Source organism: Oncorhynchus mykiss, chromosome 7 (genome assembly GCF_013265735.2).
Source record: "Oncorhynchus mykiss isolate Arlee chromosome 7, USDA_OmykA_1.1, whole genome shotgun sequence".
NCBI classification, from domain to species: Eukaryota; Metazoa; Chordata; class Actinopteri; order Salmoniformes; family Salmonidae; genus Oncorhynchus; species Oncorhynchus mykiss.
The window spans coordinates 44,879,246-44,904,895 of NC_048571.1; the positions used below are offsets into that span (position 1 = coordinate 44,879,246).

Sequence of the window (25,650 nt, forward strand, 5' to 3'; positions counted from 1 at the left end):
TTGACCATGCTGGTCATTTATGAACATTTGAACATCTTGGCCATGTTCTGTTATAATCTCCACCCGGCACAGCCAGAAGAGGACTGGCCACCCCACATAGCCTGGTTCCTCTCTAGGTTTCTTCCTAGGTTTTGGCCTTTCTAGGGAGTTTTTCCTAGCCACCGTGCTTCTACACCTGCATTGCTTGCTGTTTGGGGTTTTGGGGTTTTAGATTGGGTTTCTGCTATATAAATACATTTGATTTGATTTGATGGTCGTGAACTACAGGAAAAGGAGGGCCGAACATGCCCCAATTAACCTGTTAGATCTCTAGGGGCGCTATTTCATTTTTGGATAAAAAACGTTCCCGTTTTAAGCGCGATATTTTGTCACGAAAAGATGCTCGACTATGCATATTCTTGACAGTTTTGGAAAGAAAACACTCTGAAGTTTCATAATCTGCAAAGATTTTGTCTGTAAGTGCCCCAGAACTCATTCTACAGGCGAAACCAAGATGATGCATCAACCAGGAATTAGCAGAATTTCTGAAGCTCTGTTTTCCATTGTCTCCTTATATGGCTGTGATTGCGCAAGGAATGAGCCTACACTTTCTGTCGTTCGCCCAAGGTCTTAGCAGCATTGTGACGTATTTGTAGGCATATCATTGGAAGATTGACCATAAGAGACTACATTTTCCAAGTGTCCGCCTGGTGTCCTGCGTGGAATTCGGTGCGCAATTGCCAGCTGCTCGTACTTTTCCATTTGATATAGGGGAGAAACCATGTGTCCAAGAACGATGTATCAATGAAGAGATATGTGAAAAACACCTTGATGATTGATTCTAAACAACGTTTGCCATGTTTTCAGTCGATATTATGGAGTTAATTTGGAAAAAAGTTCGCGTTTTGAGGACTGAATTTTCAGATTTTTTTTGGTAGCCAAATGTGATGTATAAAACGGAGCTATTTCTAATACACAAAGAATATTTTTGGAAAAACTGAGCATCTGCTATCTAACTGAGAGTATCCTCATTGAAAACATCAGAAGTTCTTCAAAGGTAAATTATTTTATTTGAAGGCTTTTATGTTTTTGTTGAAATGTTGCGTGCTGGATGCTAACGCTAATGCTAACGCTAAATGCTAACGCTAAATGCTAACGCTAAATGCTAACGCTAGCTAGCTACTTTTACACAAATGATTGTTTTCCTATGGTTGAGAAGCATATTTTGAAAATCTGAGATGACAGTGTTGTTTACAAAAGGCTAAGCTTGAGAGATGGCATATTTATTTCATTTCATTTGCGATTTTCATGAATAGTTAACGTTGTGTTATGCTAATGAGCTTGCTGATAGATTTACACAATCCTGGATACAGGGGTTTTTTCATAGCTAAACGTGACGCAGAAAACGGAGCCATTTGTCCTAAACAAATAATCTTTCAGAAAAAACTGAACATTTGCTATCTGAGAGTCTCCTCATTGAAAACATCTGAAGTTCTTCAAAGGTAAATGATTTTATTTGAATGCTTTTCTGTTTTTTTGTGTAAATGTTGCCAGCTGAATGCTAATGCTAAATGCTACGTTAGCCATCAATACTGTTACACAAATGCTTGTTTTGCAATGGTTGAGAAGCATATTTTGAAAATCTGAGATGACAGTGTTGTTAACAAAAGGCTAAGCTTGAGAGCTAGCATATTTATTTCATTTCATTTGCGATTTTCATGAATAGTTAACGTTGCGTTGTGGTAATGAGCTTGAGTCTGTATTCACGATCCCGGATCCGGGATGGGGAGATCAGAAAGGTTAACATCGACGGGGCTGTAGTGGAGCAGATCGAGAGTTTCAAGTTCCTTGGTGTCCACATCACCAACAAACTAGAATGGTCCAAACACACCAAGACACTAGTGAAGAGGGCACGACAACACATTTTCCCCCTCAGGAGACTGAAAAGATTTTGCATGGATCCCCAGATACTCAAAACTCAAAAAGTTATACAGCTGGTATGGCAACTGCTCGGCATCCGAACTTAAGGCACTACAGAGGGTAGTGCGTACGGCCCAGTATATCACTGGGGCCAAGCTTCCTGCCATCCAGGACTTATATACTAAACGGTGTCAGAAGTCCCCAAAAATTGTCAAAGACTTCAGTACCCAAGTATTTTCTCTACTACCGCATGGCAAGCAGTACAGGAGCACTAAGTCTAGGTTCAAAAGGCTCCTTAACAGCTTCTAACCCCAAGCCATAAGACTTCTGATCAATTCATAAAATGGCCACCCGGACTATTACATTGACACCCCCCCTTTGTTTTTACACTGCTGCTACTCTCTGTTTATTATCTATGCATAGTCACTTTACCCCTAGCTACATGTACAAATTACCTCCACTAAACTGTAGCCCTGCACATTTTCTCGCTACCGGTACCCCCTGTATATAGCCCCGGTATTGTCATTTTATTGTGTTACTTTTTAGTTCATTTTTTACTTTAGTTTATTTAGTCAATATTTTCTTAACTCTTGTTTATTGAACTGAATTGTTGGTTAAGGGCTTGTGAGTAAGAATTTCAAGGTAAGGTCTACCTGTTGTATTCGGCGCATGTGACAAACAACATTTGAATTGAATTGATATTCAAATGTGATGATATTTGATCACATTAAATCGCACAAGGGCCAGAAAAGGAACACGTGAACTAGAAATATACTGTTTGATATGGGTTGTAGTAGAGTTGCTGTAGAACTGGCTCTCACCATCACTGCGCAGCACCAGAGGAGTCGGCGGGCCTTGGACCCTGGTCTTGGTGACAGTGTTGGTCACCACACAGGTGTAGTTGCCCACATCAGAAGGCTCCACTTTAGCGATGTATAGATTTCCAGTCTCCTGGGAGATAAAGCGACGTGTGTCCTGCTTCACAAATGAGGGGTACTCATTAAAAATCCAGGAGAACGTCAGATCTGTGGAAAAAGGATAAAAAAATATTTTTTTGAAACATGTGAGATCAAATTAAATCTAAAACTACACAGGGGTTAGAGGGTCAAGCTGACTCTCCTTCTTATTAAAATAATATCACGTGAAAATACAGAAAATACCAGATTTGTCCATGGTTTGTCAGACTGGAGTTGATTTGATGGTGTAGCGGGTGGGTGGTGTTGTGGTTCAATCACCAGAGAGCTACACACTAGGGTGAAAATGAATGATGTTCCAAGTGTGAGGAGTTACCATATGCTGTAATTATCTGGACACACTTCAACATGAATGTTGTTTGTGTGGCAAGGTTTCTTCTGTAAACAAATGTTTCATTGGGACAAATATCGGTGGACACTTTGTAGTTAATACAAGGCTTCAAGATGAGCGGAGAATGTTTCATTTCACAGAGAAAACCAACTCTAGCAGTCACCATGCAATTTGTAAATAACTATATTAAGAATGACTGACCTGACAGCCCAGGTAGTTGGGTTTTGTTTTTATAGCACACAGTTGGACAGTAACGTGACCAAAAATACTAGGTACATTTTACGTTAAGTAAGCTTTAAAATAACTAATTACCACAGTGGTAAAAATAATAGTACAACATACAGTATACAGGACATTTGTAGGATCACAGAGCAAGCCAGGATCTCAGATCTTCTATGATTCTCATGATAACGAGTGTCCTGTTGGCTGGTAACTGTCAAACGGGTAATTTCTCTAGTCGTCTTTGTGGCATGCTTCTTTCAAAAAGAACAAAACACACGTTCTGAAGACTGACCTTTGAGAAATACATTTTATTTTGCTATTTGTCTGCAGAGTCAATTACTTTCTGTGCTCAGAGACTTGGGCCCCTCAGGCCAAAAGGATTCACAGAGGAGTAAAACACTTTTAAAAAAGAGAAAAAATATTTGTACGTGACTGAGACAACTGAAATACTCCACATTCTTAGTTCTGTATATTTGTAATGCTTTGTGTTAATCCAAGCTCACTGCTTTGTGTTAATCCAAGCTCACTGCTTTGTGTTAATCCAAGCTCACTGCTTTGTGTTAATCCAAGCTCACTGCTTTGTGTTAATCCAAGCTCACTGCTTTGTGTTAATCCAAGCTCACTGCTTTGTGTTAATCCAAGCTCACTGCTTTGTGTTAATCCAAGCTCACTGCCTTGTGTTAATCCATGCTCACTACTTTGTGTTAATCCAAGCTCACTGCTTTGTGTTAATCCAAGCTCACTGCCTTGTGTTAATCCATGCTCACTGCTTTGTGTTAATCCAAGCTCACTGCTCACAATCCAAGCTCACTGCTCACAATCCAAGCTCACTGTTCCCAGCAGGATTTTGAATGTTGTTTAATCATCATCATCATCATCATGTGATTTAAAAGGTATGTCAAATTAGCTGTGATCCTGCAGTACCCTACAGCGAAACCACACTTCTAGGTTTCAACCTACTGCAAGGAACATTGAAAACCAGAGCCAGTGTAAGACATCATGATTTGTAACAGTTTGATCTCAGCTGGTGTGCTTATCAATGCACTGCTCTCAATGCTAGTTTTCTGTTGCTGAGTTCTCCTTTGAAGAAATTATTATTTCTGAATGTTCTGACATTCTCATCAATGAGTTTTCCAGGCCTTCTAATTGACAGGCACGCGTGTACCTTTTCCCTGCTGAGCCAAATCAAACCCATTCACTTGTTAGCTGGCTGGTAATTAAACAAAACAGTCTTGGAGGATCCCTCCCTTACCCTTTCTAACTGTCTGGTCATTTATCAAAGCAGGATTCAATCCATGATGCAGCTCCCTCACAGTTAGGAGCAGGTGTAGGCTACAGCATGAATCAGAGCAGGCCAATCAGCCTCTTCAAAAGTGTGTTTTGGCAGAGTCCTGAGTGTTTAGACAAGTGGTCTAACGTTGGTCCAACATTCCTGTAGAAAAGCCAACGATAAAGGCCTGCGCTCCTTTTAGTTTTTTATTCGTGTTGCGCTGTTAGTCATAGGTGCACTCGATTCAGAAGCCCTGCGCAACGGGTAAACAAAGTGCTCCCATTTTGAACCATTTCATTTGTCTGAAGAGACTGGGAGATCCATGGCTAAATCGAGGGCCCCTACTGCGCAGGCCAATTGGATAGCTCAAATCACCGTGCTTACGGGGGTTCCAAGAATAGACAGAAAAGAGCTGCTGTTTTTAGGAGTGAGTTTGTGTTTTTATTCAGCACTGTCAACGCTGTTTTTATTCAGCACTGTCGACACTGTTTCTATTCATCACTGTCAACACTGTTTCTATTCAGCACTGTCAACACTGTTTCTATTCTGCACTGTCAACACTGTATCTATTCATCACTGTCAACACTGTTTATATTCAGCACTGTCAACACTATCTATTCAGCACTGTCAACACTGTTTCTATTCAGCACTGTCAACACTGTTTCTATTCAGCACTGTCAACACTGTATCTATTCAGCACTGTCAACACTGTTTTTATTCAGCACTGTCAACACTGTATCTATTCAGCACTGTCAACACTGTTTCTATTCAGCACTGTCAACACTGTATCTATTCAGCACTGTCAACACTGTTTTTATTCAGCACTGTCAACGCTGTTTTTATTCAGCACTGTTGACGCTGTTTTTATTCAGCACTGTCAACACTGTTTTTATTCAGTACTGTCAACACTGTTTCTATTCATCACTGTCAACACTTTCTATTCAGCACTGTCAACACTTTTTTTTATTAATCACTGTCAACACTGTTTCTATTCATCACTGTCAACACTGTTTCTATTCATCACTGTCAACACTGTTTCTATTCAGCACTGTCAACACTGTTTCTATTCAGCACTGTCAACACTGTTTCTATTCAGCACTGTCAACACTGTTTCTATTCAGCACTGTCAACACTGTTTCTATTCAGCACTGTCAACACTGTTTCTATTCAACACTGTCAAGACTGTTTCTATTCATCACTGTCAACACTGTTTCTATTCAACACTGTCAACACTGTTTCTATTCAGCACTGTCAACACTGTTTCTATTCTGCACTGTCAACACTGTTTCTATTCTGCACTGTCAACACTGTTTTTATTCAACACTATTACAAAAAATAAAAAACGCTTCTCTGTACTTCCCCTCGCGCTGCAACTGCAATGAATAAGTGTATCGATAGCCCTGCGTTTTCATTATTATTATCCACTCATTGTGTCTATTTTAATATCAAGGAATATTTAACTTTCTCTGGTCATAGGAACAACATTAATTTTTGCATAAGGCAGATGCGGTGCGACTCAGTTTCGCCATCAGCTGGAAGACGGTGTCTCATCTCTGGTCAGTCTCACTGGAGGAAAGGAAGAAGAGACAAGGGACTGTGAGAAATGCCCTCTGTTACATTATGCAAATGCATTATCCTCTACTGCTGCTCTCTCCCTCCCTCCACCGAGACTAACGCTGTGTTCAAAACTACAGGGAATTCGTAAATCTCCGACTTTCAAGACAATTGAGAAAGAAAAAAAAGGAGCTCTGACTGGGAAAAATCGTTTTGAACGGTCATCCAACTCAGAATTCCAAGTCGGAAACTCAGGCATCTTTCTAGAGCTCTGACTTTCCAACCTGAAGATCACTGACATCATGATTCGACCCCAAAACATTTTTTTTGGGGGGGAGAGGTCCCAGTTGTCTTGAAAGCACCATCAGATGCAGGTACCATCAGTCCAGTAAAATAAAAAGGCTAATTACTTCAATTTATTCTCCTCAGTGCCTTAAATGTACTACTCATATGATACATGGTGACTACAGTATGGGTAAATAATGTCAGAGCAAGAAAATGTAATGATAATTCAGTGTTAAACAAGATTAGGAAACATGCCTGAAAAATATTATCAAAAATAGTAATTGGTTATTGTAGGTAAAGTAGAGGATAATGCATTTGCATAATGTAACAGAGGGCATTTTACTTCAAATTAAACTTAGTATTTAAACATCAGACTTAGCACTTAGAAAATACATTCAGATGGGGGCTGAAATCAATATTTACTTTCTTAAAGCATCAAGAATTCTGCCATAATATAAACCAGGGATGGGCAACTTTGATGGGGGTTGGGGCCACAAAACTGAACTCAAAATGAGGGGGGGGCAGCAGTGGCTCGTGGGTCTGCGTACCGACAACCAACCTTGCGAGCAAAACATTTTAGCAGAGAGAGTTCATTTCCTACAATTCTACACATTTTGCCATAGGGTGGAGAGAAATGTTTGCAGTTTTTAATATGATATCTGAGTGAGAGTGACTAGAGTGATCGGCTGGCGCCCGGTCGTTAATTGAGTGACTGTCAGTGACTGACACAAGAGAAAAACCAATGATGCACAACCACACTTCGAAACTGCACCTTGTGTATCCTACTATTCTAACTCTGAACAGTACGTTGAGATCCCGACTGTTGGCGAAGTGGAGGTGTGGAGCGTTGCATGTGCAATGATGTCCGAAGGAAAACTGTTGTTTACAGTAACTTCTCCGTTGTTGTAATATTTTTATTTATTTATTTTATTTATTTGTGATGGCCTTTTTATTTATTTTACCAGGCAAGTCAGTCAAGAACAAATTCTTATTTTCAATGACGGCCTAGGAACTGCCTGTTCAGGGGCAGAACGACAGATTTGTACCTTGTCAGCTCGGGGGTTTGAACTTGCAACCTTCCGGTTACTAGTCCAACGCTGTAACCACTAGACTACCCTGCCGCCCCACAAATGGACGCGGCGGTTTCACCATTAAGCTTTACTAATATGAATAAGACCGACCTGACAACCACCATGAAAATGGACTGATTGCTTTATCATGTTTACGTTCAACAAACAAAACGACAAACACAGACGCCAAAGGTGTTTTTAACCAACAGAAAGTGAAAAGACTAACAATAAACTCCAAGCATTGTAGAAAATTCCTTTTATACAATTAACCATTTCTGCTGATTTTGGCCATGTGATGAGATTATGAATACTAGAAAGATAAGGCAATCTGTAAAGTGTGGGCAAATTCCTTGATGCTGTTGCGAAAAGATGCTACATTTGAGTAGAGAGGAGTTCCCACTTTGAGGAGTCCACCCAAGAGGCTTGTCAGATGATGACAGAATATAGTGCGGTGTGTGTCTAGTATATCGTAAATGATTTGTGAAAATGTTTAAATGATGTAGGAAGACGGAGAAACTGAGACATTATCCAATGGTAAATCTGCCATAATTTAAGATGACACCGCTGTCTCCTAGGTTTCCACTACAGATTCAGCATACACTGTGTTTCTGTCACACTCAGAGAAAATACCATACTGTATGACTGAAAGTAAGATTTAAAGGGTTTGTCTTGCATATTTTATAACATATTTGGTCAAATGAGTTAGTCAATGTATAGACTCACTCTATTAGCCCAAGCAAACTTGACCAAACACAATAGCACATCCAATCACCATGGAAAATCTTGTATGACATAATTGTGCATCTCTACATTTTCCCCCAAAACACAAAAAAATCCCCATGACAGAAATACAAATAATATTGTTTATTTATCATCAAAGCACTAGTCCAACGGTGTAATTATTCCCTTCAGTGGGCATGACAGAATATAAATAGACTTTAATGACAAATGATTGGAAATGCTTACACAAGCATTCCTTTATGTGTCTAATAGTGTCAGTGTTCTGAGACAACAATTAAAGCCCTACCAGCCTCTTGGCTTTCTTCAAAGTAACCAACGTGATTCAAATCTACACACTGCAGGACGGCAGGCTCCTAGCGTCAGTTCCTCCTACACTTAACCCAGTGGCAGAGCCCCCTGGGATCCCCCTGCAGAGTCAGCTTGCTATAAAAACAATAAATATTCATCTGAACATGGGGAATAATTATGACAAGGGGGAACAACATGTGCAGCATAGGCCTGCATCAACAGACAAAACAACCCATCTATCAATACAACATGTGCAGCATAGGCCTGCATCAACAGACAAAACAACCCATCTATCAATACAATGTGGTTGTTAAGGTTTATAATAAGGGCATATCAGTTGGTTAGATCCTTCTGAGTTATGAGTTGCATCAGTGTTGATATTGGCGTGTTGATTCTGAGTGTGTGGGGGGGGGGTTGTATTTGTATCTTCATCATGCATTATCAGTGGCATGCTTTCAATGAATATTAATAATGACACAGATGTCTGATTGTCTGCTATTAATATACATCTAAAGTTTATTCTGACAACACTATGCATTTATTATTGCCGTGCTACAAACACAGGCAGCAGCATCCTGGCGATTAACAAACTTAAAACAAAAGGTATCTAATAGTCGTGTTCAAAGTTTAATATAGTCCGTAAGGAAGAAGTAATGTACCGTGACATGTGTGGAGCTGTTGGACAAACCCATAGAAGGGTCACAAAACCAATTTCTTAGTTTCTCTGTGATATTTTACTTTAGTTTCACTGAGACGAGGTCCTAGCAGGTCCAATAGTCTGGTGAGCATCAAAATAAGGCGAAATTGCACACAAAATAAAATTACACAAAATAACCGCTTCACCCTACATTTGGTACAATCAGTGCACACTGTTAATATAACTAGGGCCTCCTCCAAAATACTGCCTCTCCTCTCTGCTGAAAACATAGAATTCCATCCCACAGCCTCTGTGAAAAACACCCACTGAAAGTAATGCCATTCCAATTCTGTTTCAAAGTGCAGTGCTCCCAAGTTTGCTCCGGGCTCCGAGAATCCTCTTCCTCCCCACATTCTGCTCCTTTACATGACTTGACAGAGTGCACATGCTCCATGTTCTCAAATCCTGGGGTCTTGGGGCACAAAAGAACAGAGGATACACAATAAAAGCAACCCTCTTCTAAGTGGATGTGCACAAGTGATTTCAGTCTGGAGTGCCCCTAAAAGTTCTCTCTCCATTATAAAATGGAGGTCAGGCGCATTAGGTCCAGGACTAAAAAAAGTAATTGAGTAATACAAAGACCAAGGCTACGTCACACAGGCAGCACACTAATGTAGTGTGCTTTGGGAGAGCGTAAGTGACAGCCTTTTAGCCTCTCTAGCTTCTCTGATCCGAGGTGAATATCAGGAGCCCAAGATAGATATTTGACTCTCCACTGTAGATTTCTGGAAACGCTAGCGACACATTCAGAAAACAGAGAGTATTATTACCTCATCATTAGAAGACGATTTCGACCATGTTAATAATAGCATGTGCACACGACTGTGTCTACTTCAAATCTGGGTGTATTCTGTTATAATGACCACACATTCCCAGCACGTTCCCAATGCTAGAACATTGGCCTGTCAAAATAGGAAGTGCATCAGCGGAGGGGAGGCAGCTCCTTGCTCTGTCTGCGCTTGTATCTGGCCTGGCAGTCTGTGTCATCCCTGATCTGCACCCACCCCCATCTCCCTGCCTGTCTCTCTTCTGCTGACTAGGAGGAGCAGGTAGGCTCTGCATGCGGACATTGGCCTTCGGAAAAAAAAGAACAGCCTATGTCAAAATGTCACTGTCATGCCATAACTTCACGAAACGGGCAATAATCATGTTCATTTGAATGACCTCTTTAATCCATACCACATGATCAGAAAATGACATGTGACATGCCTAACAATGCTTCTGAGGTAAAAATCACTTTTTAAGAAAGTATTTGACATAAAAGCATACCAATAATGCAAAATATCACATATATATTTGAAATGATAGGATCGCCGATTAGCTAATACGTTAGTAATCGGAAGGTGTGGGTGGATAAGATCAGTCTGGTCATTGGCTGCCCATCTCGTCATGTCCTGGACTAGACGGGCCTGAGTGTACGGGCAAAGTTCATGTAGATCTAGACATGGTGACAACAGTAGATAAGGAGCATTAGCGGAGACAGATTTAGATCTGACTAATATTCTTGCAAAAACACAAACCCTGTGATTAATTTGAATGTAGTTATTAATCACATAGAGGGCTTACAATTAATCAAAGCTTTTCCAAATACTCAACTGCAAATAAACCCGCCAAATCAGAGGGCACGTGTATTAATGTTCAATAGGTAGATTGGAGACATAAGGAGTCCAATTTGTTCCTGTCTCACCCACTTCTAGGTTGCTACTGTACACCACCAAATTGAATGGAACACTTTACGGGCCACACTGAAAAGCAATAAGTGAAAGCAATTGCACTCCAATAACATAAACAGCACAAGAATTGCGAAGAGCCCTTTAAGACGTTGAGTTACAGAACACATGATTAATATTGTGTCTCACTTAACCTGTTTGAGCACACTGATTCAGATGGTAAGGCTTTCACTTTGAACTTCCGGCGCCGACAGAGATGGCCGCCTCGCTTCGCGTTCCTAGGAAACTATGCAGTTTTTTGTTTTTTTACGTGTTATTTCTTACATTAGTACCCCAGGTCATCTTAGGTTTCATTACATACAGTCGAGAAGAACTACTGAATATAAGATCAGCGTCAACTCACCATCAGTACGACCAAGAATATGTTTTTCGCGACGCGGATCCTGTGTTCTGCCTCACAAACAGGACAACGGAGTGGATCCTATGCAGCGACCCAAAAAAACGACTCCGAAAGAGAGGGAAACGAGGCGGTCTTCTGGTCAGACTCTGGAGACAGGCACACCGTGCACCACTCCCTAGCATTCTTCTTGCCAATGTCCAGTCTCTTGACAACAAGGTTGATGAAATCCGAGCAAGGGTAGCATTCCAGAGGGACATCAGAGACTGTAACGTCCTTTGCTTCACTGAAACATGGCTCACTGGAGAGACTCTATCCGAAGCGGTGCAGCCAACGGGTTTCTCCACGCATCGCGCTGACAGAAACAAACATCTTTCTGGTAAGAAGAGGGGCGGGGGCGTATGCCTTATGGCCAACGTGACATGGTGTGATGAAAGAAACAGGAACTACAGGAATACAGGAACTCAAATCCTTCTGTTCACCTGATTTAGAATTCCTCACAATCAAATGTAGACCGCATTATCTACCAAGAGAATTCTCTTCGATTATAATCACAGCCGTATATATCCCCCCCAAGCAGACACATCGATGGCTCTGAACGAACTTTATTTAACTCTCTGCAAACTGGAAACGATTTATCCGGAGGCTGCATTCATTGTAGCTGGGGATTTTAACAAGGCTAATCTGAAAACAAGACTCCCTAAATTTTATCAGCATATCGATTGCGCAACCAGGGGTGGAAAGACCTTGGATCATTGTTACTCTAACTTCCGCAACGCATATAAGGCCCTGCCCCGCCCCCCTTTCGGAAAAGCTGACCACGACTCCATTTTGTTGATCCCTGCCTACAGACAGAAACTAAAACAAGAGGCTCCCACGCTGAGGTCTGTCCAACGCTGGTCCGACCAAGCTGACTCCACACTCCAAGACTGCTTCCATCACGTGGACTGGGAGATGTTTCGTATTGCGTCAGATAACAACATTGACGAATACGCTGATTCGGTGTGCGAGTTCATTAGAACGTGCGTTGAAGATGTCGTTCCCATAGCAACGATTAAAACATTCCCTAACCAGAAACCGTGGATTGATGGCAGCATTCGTGTGAAACTGAAAGCGCGAACCACTGCTTTTAATCAGGGCAAGGTGTCTGGTAACATGACCGAATACAAACAGTGCAGCTATTCCCTCCGCAAGGCTATCAAACAAGCTAAGCGCCAGTACAGAGACAAAGTAGAATCTCAATTCAACGGCTCAGACACAAGAGGCATGTGGCAGGGTCTACAGTCAATCACGGACTACAGGAAGAAATCCAGCCCAGTCACGGACCAGGATGTCTTGCTCCCAGGCAGACTAAATAACTTTTTTGCCCGCTTTGAGGACAATACAGTGCCACTGACACGGCCTGCAACGAAAACATGCGGTCTCTCCTTCACTGCAGCCGAGGTGAGTAAGACATTTAAACGTGTTAACCCTCGCAAGGCTGCAGGCCCAGACGGCATCCCCAGCCGCGCCCTCAGAGCATGCGCAGACCAGCTGGCCGGTGTGTTTACGGACATATTCAATCAATCCCTATACCAGTCTGCTGTTCCCACATGCTTCAAGAGGGCCACCATTGTTCCTGTTCCCAAGAAAGCTAAGGTAACTGAGCTAAACGACTACCGCCCCGTAGCACTCACATCCGTCATCATGAAGTGCTTTGAGAGACTAGTCAAGGACCATATCACCTCCACCCTACCTGACACCCTAGACCCACTCCAATTTGCTTACCGCCCAAATAGGTCCACAGACGATGCAATCTCAACAAACACTGCACACTGCCCTAACCCATCTGGACAAGAGGAATACCTATGTGAGAATGCTGTTCATCGACTACAGCTCGGCATTCAACACCATAGTACCCTCCAAGCTCGTCATCAAGCTCGAGACCCTGGGTCTCGACCCCGCCCTGTGCAACTGATTACTGGACTTCCTGATGGGCCGCCCCCAGGTGGTGAGGGTAGGCAACAACATCTCCTCCCCGCTGATCCTCAACACTGGGGCCCCACAAGGGTGCGTTCTGAGCCCTCTCCTGTACTCCCTGTTCACCCACGACTGTGTGGCCACGCACGCCTCCAACTCAATCATCAAGTTTGCGGACGACACAACAGTGGTAGGCTTGATTACCAACAACGACGAGACGGCCTACAGGGAGGAGGTGAGGGCCCTCGGAGTGTGGTGTCAGGAAAATAACCTCACACTCAACGTCAACAAAACTAAGGAGATGATTGTGGACTTCAGGAAACAGCAGAGGGAACACCCCCCTATCCACATCGATGGAACAGTAGTGGAGAGGGTAGCAAGTTTTAAGTTCTTCAGCATACACATCACAGACAAACTGAATTGGTCCACTCACACAGACAGCATCGTGAAGAAGGCGCAGCAGCGCCTCTTCAACCTCAGGAGGCTGAAGAAATTCGGCTTGTCACCAAAAGCACTCACAAACTTCTACAGATGCACAATCGAGAGCATCCTGGCGGGCTGTATCACCGCCTGGTATGGCAACTGCACCGCCCTCAACCGTAAGGCTCTCCAGAGGGTAGTGAGGTCTGCACAACGCATCACCGGGGGCAAACTACCTGCCCTCCAGGACACCTACACCACCCGATGTCACAGGAAGGCCATAAAGATCATCAAGGACATCAACCACCCGAGCCACTGCCTGTTCACCCCGTTATCATCCAGAAGGCGAGGTCAGTACAGGTGCATCAAAGCTGGGACCGAGAGACTGAAAAACAGCTTCTATCTCAAGGCCATCAGACTGTTAAACAGCCACCACTAACACTGAGTGGCTGCTGCCAACACACTGACACTGACTCAACTCCAGCCACTTTAATAATGGGAATTGATGGGAAATGATGTAAATATATCACTAGCCACTTTAAACAATGCTACCTTATATAATGTTACTTACCCTACATTATTCATCTCATATGCATACGTATATACTGTACTCTATATCATCGACTGTATCCTTATGTAATACATGTATCACTAGCCACTTTAAACTATGCCACTTTGTTTACATACTCATCTCATTTGTACATACTGTACTCGATACTATCTACTGTATCTTGCCTATGCTGCTCAGTACCATCACTCATTCATATATCCTTATGTACATATTCTTTATCCCCTTACACTGTATACAAGACAGTAGTTTTGGAATTGTTAGTTAGATTACTTGTTATTACTGCATTGTCGGAACTAGAAGCACAAGCATTTCGCTACACTCGCATTAACATCTGCTAACCATGTGTATGTGACAAATAAAATTTGATTTGATTTGATTTAAGTCGGCATTTATTGTCAGGAATCTTGCCCTGGAGGAAGCTATGCAGAGTGGTCACTTGCTGCCATAGCCACAAAGTCATACAAACCTAACCCTAACCTTAACCACATAACTAACCCTAATGCCTAACCTTAACCTTAAATTACGACCAAAAGCAAATGCTTGTTTTCATACATTTTTATGATATAGCCATTTTTGATTTCACAGCTGTCTCATCTAGCAGTCAGTTCTGCCTCCACAAACCAGTATCACAGATTAGTTTGAAATAGAAACAAATTGCTTATTGGAAATTCGAGACAGTCACACGAATAAGTTAATATTTTTGTGTGCAGTACACAATTTTGTATTGTTAGGCTCTTATTTTTCAGAGTAAATAACTCACGGACACTAGAGAAGCTTAACCAAGTTTAATTATTCCCAAAGGGTCGACACAGCGGTACTCAGATAAAAAAAATCTTTCTCACCATCACAAGTATATATACCCCACTTTAGACACTCCTCCTTCTCTCCAATCCTTACATCTTATGGTTCCACAGGAAGAGGGTAATAGGGTAATAAACCCTTATTGCTCCCTTCAGGGGATCTGACCTGACCTTCTGACCTCAACCCCTCCTTCGCCTAATCCACATATGTCCATCCGCTCCCCTATAGCAATCCTCCCATCCACCCAACACATTTCAAAGCCATCTGTCTTTCTACAGAAAATCATTAACTTCCAACATAAAACCCAGTCTCTTTCACTCCTCATATTCTATGCTTCTGATCTATCATTTATCTAATATCGCAATGTTCAGAGTTTATCCCGAATCCAACAGTATACAGTGAATTTCAATCACAGATAAAGACAGTACGTTACTTAACCTTTCTAGCGCAGGGGTTCCGCTAGCGGAACACCTCGACAACATTCCGCTGAAAGGCAGCGCCCGAAATTCAACAATATTTTTTAGAAATATGTAACTTTCACACATTAACAAGTCCAATACAGCAAATGAAAGATAAACATCTGGTTAATCTACCCATCATGTCCGATTTCAAAAATGCTTTGTCGAAAAAACACACAGCCATTTTTCCAGCCAAAGATATACTAATAATAAACATTGATAAAAGATACTAGTGTTATTCACAGAATTAAAGACAGACTTCTCCTTAATGCAACCGCTGTGTCAGATTTAAAAAAAACTTTACAGAAAAACATAATCTGAGAACTGCGCTCAGAACCCAAAACAGCCAGAGGAATAGCCGCCATTTTGGAATCAACAAAGTTAGAAACAACACCATAAATATTCCCTTACCTTTGATGATCTTCATCAGAAGGCACACCCAGGAATCCCAGTTCGACAATAAATGACTGATTTGTTCCATAAAGTTCCATCATTTATCATTTAACGCGAGGTAACTCTGTCGGGAGCGCGCATCAATGAGACCAAGGCTCTCTGCCAGACCACTGACTCAAAGAGGTCTCATGAGCCCCTCCTTTATAGTAGAATCCTAATTCAAGTTTCAAAAGACAGTTGACATCTAGTGGAAGCTCTAGGAAGTGCAACCTCATCCATATCTCAATGTGTACTTGGTAGGCCAAGCTTTGAAAACTACAAACCTCTGATGTCCCACAGCTTGGTTGGATTTTCCTCAGGTTTTCGCCTGCCATATGAGTTCTGTTATACTCACAGACATCATTCTAACAGTTTTAGAAACTTCAGAGTGTTTTCTATCCAATACTAATACTAAAATGCATATATTAGCATCTGGGACAGAGTAGGAGGCAGTTCACTCTGGGCATGCTATTCATCCAAAAGTGAAAATGCTGCCCCCTATCCCAAAAAGGCAGAAACGATAGGAGGGATGTTGGTTGGGGAGGATGGATGGGTGGGCATATAACGTGAACGTCTAGCAACCCAAACAAATTGGAATTTGTGTAACGTACACAAATACGTATTTAGGGAAGAAGATTGTGTAAGACACGCGGAATGTGTTGTGATGAAAATCGTGTAATGTTGCACTATTTTGTATGCCTGTCATGAATTTCAAATAAGTAATTGGTGTCTATTTCACAATAAGCTGTGATAGTGTGTTGGCCTCCAGAGCAAGATTCATGACAATAAACGTCAAGCTGAATTCAGATGGTGCCTCCACAATGGTTTATATGCCATGACAGACCGATATTACTGCAGGTCAAGGCACGACAGAAAAAAACATTTTTAATGGCGGCACCATATCCTTTTATCATATACACCTGAGGTTAATCAATATAGTGTAAATGAAAGGGATTTGTGTTCAAAGCACATTTGAGAAAGAAGACAGTATATCAATGCAATCTTTCCTGGGAGTAAAGGAAACATCCATCTATTGATTGAATTGTACCATAACCACACAGCCAGACAGCCAACTCTACATCAATCTCTTAGCTTATCAAAGAGTGTGACCATTACAGCAAGCAATATTAAAAGCAAACACGCAGCTGCAATTTCACTTAGGCAATATTGCTATACGTTTGAATAAAGATGTTGAGAATTTAACATACAAAAGCCAAAAGTATTGAATATGAGAAGGAACACAACACAATGCAGTTGAGTTTAAAGGTGCAATTTGCAGAAATCGCTCCGCCATTTCCTGGTTGCTCAAATTCTAATAGTTTGCCTAATTTCAGTTTGTGACCGATGTGAAATATATTTTTCATAAGCAAAAATATTGTATTTTCAGCTGTTTGAAGCTGGTGTAGAAAACTGAAAGTAAAACATAAAGCAAAACGTAATAATGGGAAGCATAGAAATTACACACATAGAACAGATATACCGCTTCTTAAACTTGCTTTTAATAGGAATCACATATCTATAACTCGCATTTCTATGTTAATTTGGTCAGCTCGCCCAAAAAGTTACATATTGCAGCTTTAATTCCTTGCAACACTGAAAGCTGGAGTGTCATCATAATGGTTAGCAACAACACTGTATTCCAGTCCAAGATGGTGCTCTGCTACCCAAGCTTGCTGTTGAGCACAGAACAGGACAACAGAGTGTTGTTTTCCAGGATTGTTATTTTCTCCTTGCAGAGCAGCTGACATGCAGTGTATTCCTCGAGGAATGAAATTCCCACTGGCATTGAAGGATTTGTGTTTATGTACTGGGGCACGGGAGCCTGGGGAGAGGACGTGTGGCTGGTGTCCAGCAGAAAGGAACGAAGTACTTACACACAGCCAACTAGATAGCATAGCAGGAAAGGCACCTGCAATTACACTCCCCTCACACCACACACACACATTAAATATAACGACAACAACAACAACTCAATGTTATTTACTCCATACTCTGAGAAGCTTAAACGTCATTCAAGTTTCCCTCGAGATTGTATGTTTGTGTTCCTACAGTTGCCTACTGTATGTACACTGATCCTGCTATGGGTACATGCCCCAAATAAATGGAACAACGACATAAAGTGTCTTAATAGGGTGTTGGGACATAGATTCTACAGGTGTCTGGAACACTATTGGAAGAATGTGAACGCCATTCTTCCATGAGAATTTCCATAATTTGGTGTTCTGTTGATGGTGGTGGAAAACGCTGGCTCATGTCTCGCTCCAGAATCTCCCAAAGTATTCAGATGTGGTGACTGGGACGGCCGTGGCATATGGTTTACATCGTTTTCATGCTTATCAAACCATTCAGTGGCCCCTTGGAGCCAAAACAATGGTCAAAATAATGGCCTTCCCAGCATATTTATACATAATCCTAAACATGATGGGATGTTAATTGCTTAAATAACTCCGGAACAACACCGGTGTGGAAGCACCTGCTTTCAATACACTTTATATCCCCCATTTCCATGAATTGTTAGCTCTCTATATGACTAATAACTACATTCAAATAAATCACAGGGTTTGAGTATGATTTTCCAAGAATATTACTCAGTTACCTGCAAAGGTGTTTTTATCAAGAGAGTGAACACTGTCTCTGTACCGTAATGGAGTATAATTATTTTAACATGTCTACTAGTGTATATATGTCTGTATAAAAGCCTCTACCTTGTACTTGATACTAATATGGGAAACGGGTCAATAACACTATCACAGTACATCCCCTTAGGAAACACACGCATCTCACTTGTGTGTGTGTCTTTAATATGGTAGGAAGATGTGCCATGCGTGCTGTTGCAAATGGGTTCGGCAAATTACATTCTGTGTGGATGCTTCCTCTGGCAGTAGCCAGAGTGTAAAAATGTCTCTCAATACAGTATTTTGGAGTTATCAACTCAGGAGTTTATTTATGGAGATTACAAAATGTGTCATCCACTAATCAGATTATACATAAACCCTGACAGCATACCCCTTCTGAAATACGGAGTCACAGATGACCTGTAAATGCCTTTTAGTAAACATTCTGCTGATATTTGCTGCTAACCCATCGGGTGTAAGGCAATGTGAACTCACACCCCTGTGTCCCTAGCAAGGAATAGAATAGAAGGAAATCTATCTCTGTCTCTTTCTTTCTTTCTCTCGCTCTCTCTAACTCAGTCGCACACGCACAGGCACGCACACACACACGCTCCCTTGCCAGTAGATCATACAGCTCAATCTGCATATTTGAGCTCACTATGCATGCACTCTGCTGCACAGGGAGCTTGTAGACAGCTGTCTGTTATACATTGTGGGCCCCCTGACAGCCACTCAGGCAGAGGCCCAGTGGAGCCCTGGGGATACACTGGTACTCAAGGCTGGAACCCATGGCCTTGCCCACCTACATAGGGTAATTAATATGAATACTGCACCACCCACATGCAGGATTTGATTGAGCTACTGGCATCATGAGATGTAGTGTGGCAATATGGCAGATTGTTGTCAGCATCGCTTGTCATAGGCTGTCACCATCTTGAAGACATGCTAAGAGAGACACCCCTCATCGTGTCAAACGAGTGACTTACGATGTAAATGCTTCCCCGACCCATCACATCACACTTGTGAGGTGTCACTACAGTATGCACTCATGGCTTGGGTGAATACTGTATGCAGTCAGGTCCAGAATTATTGGCACCCTTGACAAAGATGAGCAAAAAAGACTATAAAATAAATAATAAAAATACTGAACTCTATTGCATGCTCAAATAAATGGGAACATGATATTATTTTATACTAATACAATTGCTCAGTGAAAGAGATTTTATTTAACAAGTCATCTTTTTTTTCAATACCTTTCAATACCTCATCTTGTGAGGACAATGTCACTGAGACGTTTTCTAAAAGGTTTTATGTGTTCTTAGACCATTCCTCCATACAGAATCCTTCCAGATCCTTGATCTCCATCATCTGTGCTTATGGACTGCTCTCTTCAATTCAAAGCACAGGTTTTTTAATGGGGTTCAAGTCTGGAAACTAAAATGTATATTTTGGGTTCAATTAACAATTTATTTGCTGAATTTGATGTGTGCTTGGGGTTATTGTTTTTCTGGAAGAGCCATTTGTGGCCAAGTTTCAGCCTCTTGGCATAGGCAAACATCCTGGTACTGGGTAAAGTTCATGATGCCGTCACCCTTAGCAAGGTCCCCAAGACCAGTGAAAGCAGAATAGCACCACATTTGACCTTTATTTAACTAGGTAAGTCAGTTAAGAACAAATTCTTATTTTCAATTAAGGCCTAGGAACAGTGGGTTAACTGCCTGTTCAGGGGAGATTTGTAACTTGTCAGCTCAGGGGTTTGAACTTGCAACCTTCTGGTTCCTTCGAGTCCAACACTGTAACCACTAGGCTACCCTGCCTCCATCATATTTTACATTAGGTATGAGATTACTTTCTGCATATGCATCTTTCTTTCGTTCTTAGATTTGTTGAATGCCATGAAAATAGAGCTCTTTGGCCATGCACATTTGCGGCGATAGAAATAATATCATTAAAAAACATTTTTGGTATAGAATTATAGCTCAGTATTTGTAATATTTATTTGCTACAGTATTTTTGGCTTATCTTTATCAAGGGTGCCAATAATTTTGGACCTGACTGTATACTATGGAGGCCTTCCACAATCTCCATTTCGTTTATTCCTGAGCTACTACACTCACTCTGATGTAAATTCATGTAGTCAGCTGTTAAATATACTGTAAGGACCATTGGTCCTATTATTATTACACTAGAAAGACAGCAACATAACGCAACTTCTCAGGTCAAAGTATTCCTTCTGTTCAAACACAACGCATCAGCTGAGTGGGAAGGACTCCACAAAGATACTCACAATGACCGATTGCGCCAGTACAGGGATATACACTCTGAGGTATACTCTTTTGTTTTGTTATTAGCATTTGACTTATCAGACTCTAGCTTTGAAATGAATTTCATCTGCTCTTCAAGGACTTCTGTGGAAAACCGTGTAGGAACAAAAAATGGAAACCTACTTTCCAAGAAGAAACATTCCATCAATAGAATTCCTCCAACAGGAAGTAGAGTAACATTCTATAGGAAAATATTTCAAATTAACCTTGGTCTTTGAGAGGAAATATCTCCTTTCTTCATTCTTTCTGAAACAACATTGTGAGAATTAAAATTATGTTCCACTTCTCATTACTAAGAAGACATGTAACTCAAGGAGAAACACTTAATTGACAGGCTGACACGGTACCATGCATCGGAAGTGAGTCACCAGCCTCGAGGTGGCTTTTGTCATATGTATTAACATGTCTGATGTGATTGAAATGTTCTCTCCTTTCTTACACAATAAGTAATGGGTTTATTAAAATACAAACTAAAGTGGAGATGTCATCCCCAAACAGGGCCTTCGAGCCAGTGACCAGCCCTCCGCTAAATACATTAGATATGAAATCAAATCAACAATGAAAATATGAGGGTAGATCAGGATACTATTAACAATGTGTAAGGGCCGACGCCGGACAGGAGAAGCAGGTACGGGGAGTCAGACATTTATTCGGGAACAGACAAGGAAACAAGACAGGAACAGCGTCGGAACCCGGGTAACACGGACATGAGACAATTAATCCCGAAGCAGGGAACAGAGCTTGGGAACAGACAGGTATAGGGAAGGTAATGACACAAGTAATTGAGTCCACGTGAGTCCAATGATCTCACCCAATTCCCACCTGGGCGACCCGGCCGAGACATGGGTGCAGGGCAAGCCGGTTGGTGGGAAACTCCCCACGAACCGGCAGGGGTGTGGGAGCCTGGCGATCCGGCTGAAGCATAGGAACCTGACAATCCGGCTGAGGCATGAACGCCTGTCGATCCGCTACGGCGTGGAAGCCTGATGATCCGGCGGAGACGGAACAGTCTGACAAGCCTGCTGGGCGAACAAAACCTGACAATCCGGCTGAGGCCCGACGTGGGACGGGCGCCCTCCGAGCCAACCGGGGCAAGGAAACCTCTTGAGCCAGCTAGGGCGTGGAAGCCCGACGAGCTGGCTAAGGCACCCCCGGTTCCATCGGTGGCGACCCAGAACCCACGTCACCACCAACCAGAACGCCAGTACTCCCCGATGCGTCGTGTGATGGCTTTGGGATTCTGTAAGGGTCGACGCCAGACAGGAGAAGCAGGTACGAAGAGTCAGACATTTATTCGGGAACAGACAAGGAAACAAGACAGGAACAGCGTCGGAACCCGGGTAACACGGACATGAGACAATTAATCCCGAAGCAGGGAACAGAGCTTGGGAACAGACAGGTATAGGGAAGGTAATGACACAAGTATTGATTCCACATGAGTCTAATGATTGCTGATGCGCGTGACAGGGGGAAGGCAGGTGTGCGTACTGATGGTGGCTTGAGTGCGTAATGCTGGGGATCCTGGAGCCCTCGAGCACCAGGGGGAGGAAGAGCGGGAGCAGGCGTGACAAAATGCCTTTATTTCTAGATGGAGGACTATGATGAAGGTAAGTGGAAAGGGTTGAATACTAACTTTTTTCCAGGCAGTTTTCTGCACCTTTGTTTTGGCTTAGGCACTGGCACCAAACTATGAAATATGCACATCTGAAATTGTAATTGGCCATGGAGCCTGCCAAGCTTTTGTTAGGAACAATCCCAACAGGCTACAAACTACAAATTGCTACAGCCCTTGTTTATCACCGATCCCTCCACTTACTGTACTACCCTGCAGGGGTAGTAGGTGAATTTATGACATCTGTGAGAGAGGTTTGAGTGAGCGAGGCAAAGCAGGTGTTGCGTTTAATCAGTCCTGAAAGAGATGGGATCGATCCCATCTGATCCATCTGCCAAAACAAGACAGAATGTGCCAACAGGCAAAGGAGGTGACAGCCTAAATGATAGCACAAATATGATTAGAAATACGTGGATACCCTATTTTTCCAGATGTGTGCCTAAAGTAACAGTTAATGCGTATAACCATAGCATGAGAAAAAGCACCGTCATTCGAATGTGTTATCGTAACTCATTGCTGCAACAGCGTCCTACTGAAGCTAGAAGAGCTGTAGGACGAAGAGACTTAGAGACTTTGAGGAAACTGTTTGCTATAGGAGATAAGCTCTTCCTCACACAAAGCTGCCGCCCGTATGCTAAAGTGACATAACTCAGAACTGAAAAACATTTTTCCTGGCTGAAAGGGAATTGTTTAGATTTCTACCAGTTTCTCTCTCAGAAATATTCAAATACACAAATAACAAGAAAACATTTGGTACTCAAGCTTTGCCATCTTGGCTGCACATTCAGTTCAGATATTTCAGAAATATTGAACGTGTACAAAATGTCCTCATGCAACATATATACAATACCAGTCAAAAGTTTGGACACACCTACTCATTCAAGGGTTTTTCTTTATTTGGGCTATTTTCTACTTTGTAGAATAATAGTGAAGACATCAAAACTATAAAATAACACTTATGGAATCATGTAGTAACCAAAAAACTGTTAAACAAATGAAAATATATTTTATAATTGAGGTTCTTCAAAGTAGCCACTCTTTGCCTTGACAGCTTTGCACACTCTTGGCATTCTCTCAACAAGCGTCATGAGGAAGTCAATTAACAGGTGTACCTTGTTAAACGTGTTTGTTGAATTTCTTTCTTAATGCGTTTGAGTCAATCAGTTGTAGGGGGGTAGAAGATAGCCCTATTTGGTAAAAGACTAAGTCCATGTTATGGCAAGAACAGCTCAAATAAGCAAAGAGAAACAACAGTCCATCATTACTTTAAGACATGTTGGTCAGTCAATGTGGAAAAAGTCAAGAACTTTGAATGTTTCTTCAAGTGCAGTTGCAAAAACCATCAAGCAGTATGATGAAACTGGCTCTCATGAGGACCGTCACAGGAAAGGAAGACCCAGAGTTACTTCTGCTGCAGAGGATAAGTTCATTAGAGTTACCAGCCTCAGAAATTGCAGCCCAAATAAATGCTTCATAGAGTTCAAGTAACAGACACATCTCAACATCAACTGCTAAGAGGAGACTGTGTGAATCAGGCCTTCATGGTCGAATTGCAATGGACATTACACTGGTGGAAATTTGTCCTTTTTGGTTTGAAAAATTTGAGATTTTTGGTTCCTACCGCCAGGTGTGGGTGAACGGATGATCTCCGCATGTGTATTTCCCACCATAACGCATGGAGAAGGAAGTGTTGTGTTGTGGGGGTGCTTTGCTGGTTACACTGTATTTGATTTATATAGAATTCAAGGCACACTTAACCAGCATGGCTACCACAGCATTCTGCAGCGATACGCCATCCACCCCTCTGGTTTGGGCATATAGGGACTATCATTGTTTTTCAACAGGACAATGATCCAACACACCTACAGGCTGTGCAAGGGCTATTTCACCAAGAAGGATGGATTGAGTGATGGATTGCTGCATATGATAACCTTGCCTCCACAATCCCTAGACCTCAACCAAATTGAGATGGCTTGGGATGAGTCGGACCACAGAGTGAAGGAAAAGCAGCCAACAAGTGCTCAGCATATGTGAGAACTCCTTCAAGACTGTTGGAAAAGCATTCCAGGTTAAGCTGGTTGAGAGAATGCCAAGAGTGTGCAGCGGTGTCATCAAGACAAAGGGTGGCTATTTGAAGAGTCTCAAATATAAAATACATTTTTTGGTTACTACATGATTTTGGTTACCATATGTGTTATTTCACAGTTTTGATGTGTTCACTATTATTCTACAATGTAGAAAATAGTAAGAATAAAGAAAAACCCTTGAAGGAGTAGGTGTCCTAAAACTTTTGACCGGTAGGGTATATATATATATATATATATATATATATATATATATATATATATATATATATATATATATATTCAATAGCAATACAATGATCATTCTTCATCAGCCGCAGCATATTACTGTGGGTTGAAACTGTGTATAAAGTTCAGCCTTCACCAGTTTCTAAGAAGTGGTGATAACCAAAGCAATTCATTTTGCTCTTTTAACTTGTTAAGAATTTATGAACAGAAGTGTGTGCCTCAAATAGAAAATACAATATAAGCAAGTATGTTTCACAATGGAAAATATACAGAAATTCAACTTGCTTTTGAAAAGTAATTAATGATTCTATTTCATCATGTAAGAATATTCAGCAGAACTGAAAATGATAGTTCTCAGTTCTGACGGGTTAAGACCAACCCGTAGTAATTTAAACATTCTGTGGATATGAAGCACTTTTAAAGCTAGAATCTGCAGTTGCAAAATCTATTTTTGGAGTTATAAATGAATGATATAAATGAATGACATACCTATTGATTCTTGAGGAATACAGTGTATAACTTACAAATGCCTCGTGAGCTTAGTTTAACTGTCATAACCCATCAGAACCCAAAATATTGTATAAGCTTGTTTTACTCCAATGATTGTAAACAACGTAAATGTAAACAAACACTGTATAGCCAAAAAAACATGGTTAAAACTATAATTTTGATATAATGGATGGCCAGTCCTTTCATCAGCTCAGTCTATGAAAGTGATTACATTTCTCTATGTCCATCCTTCAGTGTT

At 41.6% G+C, this 25,650-nt stretch overlaps 1 protein-coding gene across 6 annotated transcripts in view; it reads right to left on the bottom strand.

Moving 5' to 3' along the window:
• cntn4 (contactin 4) overlaps positions 1-25,650 on the bottom strand; it is a 178,643-nt gene that overhangs the window by 76,237 nt on the left and 76,756 nt on the right. For all 6 annotated transcript variants that reach the window (XM_021609437.2, XM_021609438.2, XM_036983331.1 and 3 more), the window contains one exon: positions 2,721-2,924. In XM_021609437.2, coding sequence (XP_021465112.1) covers positions 2,721-2,924 — 204 coding nt within the window. The remainder of the gene's footprint in view (positions 1-2,720; positions 2,925-25,650) is intronic.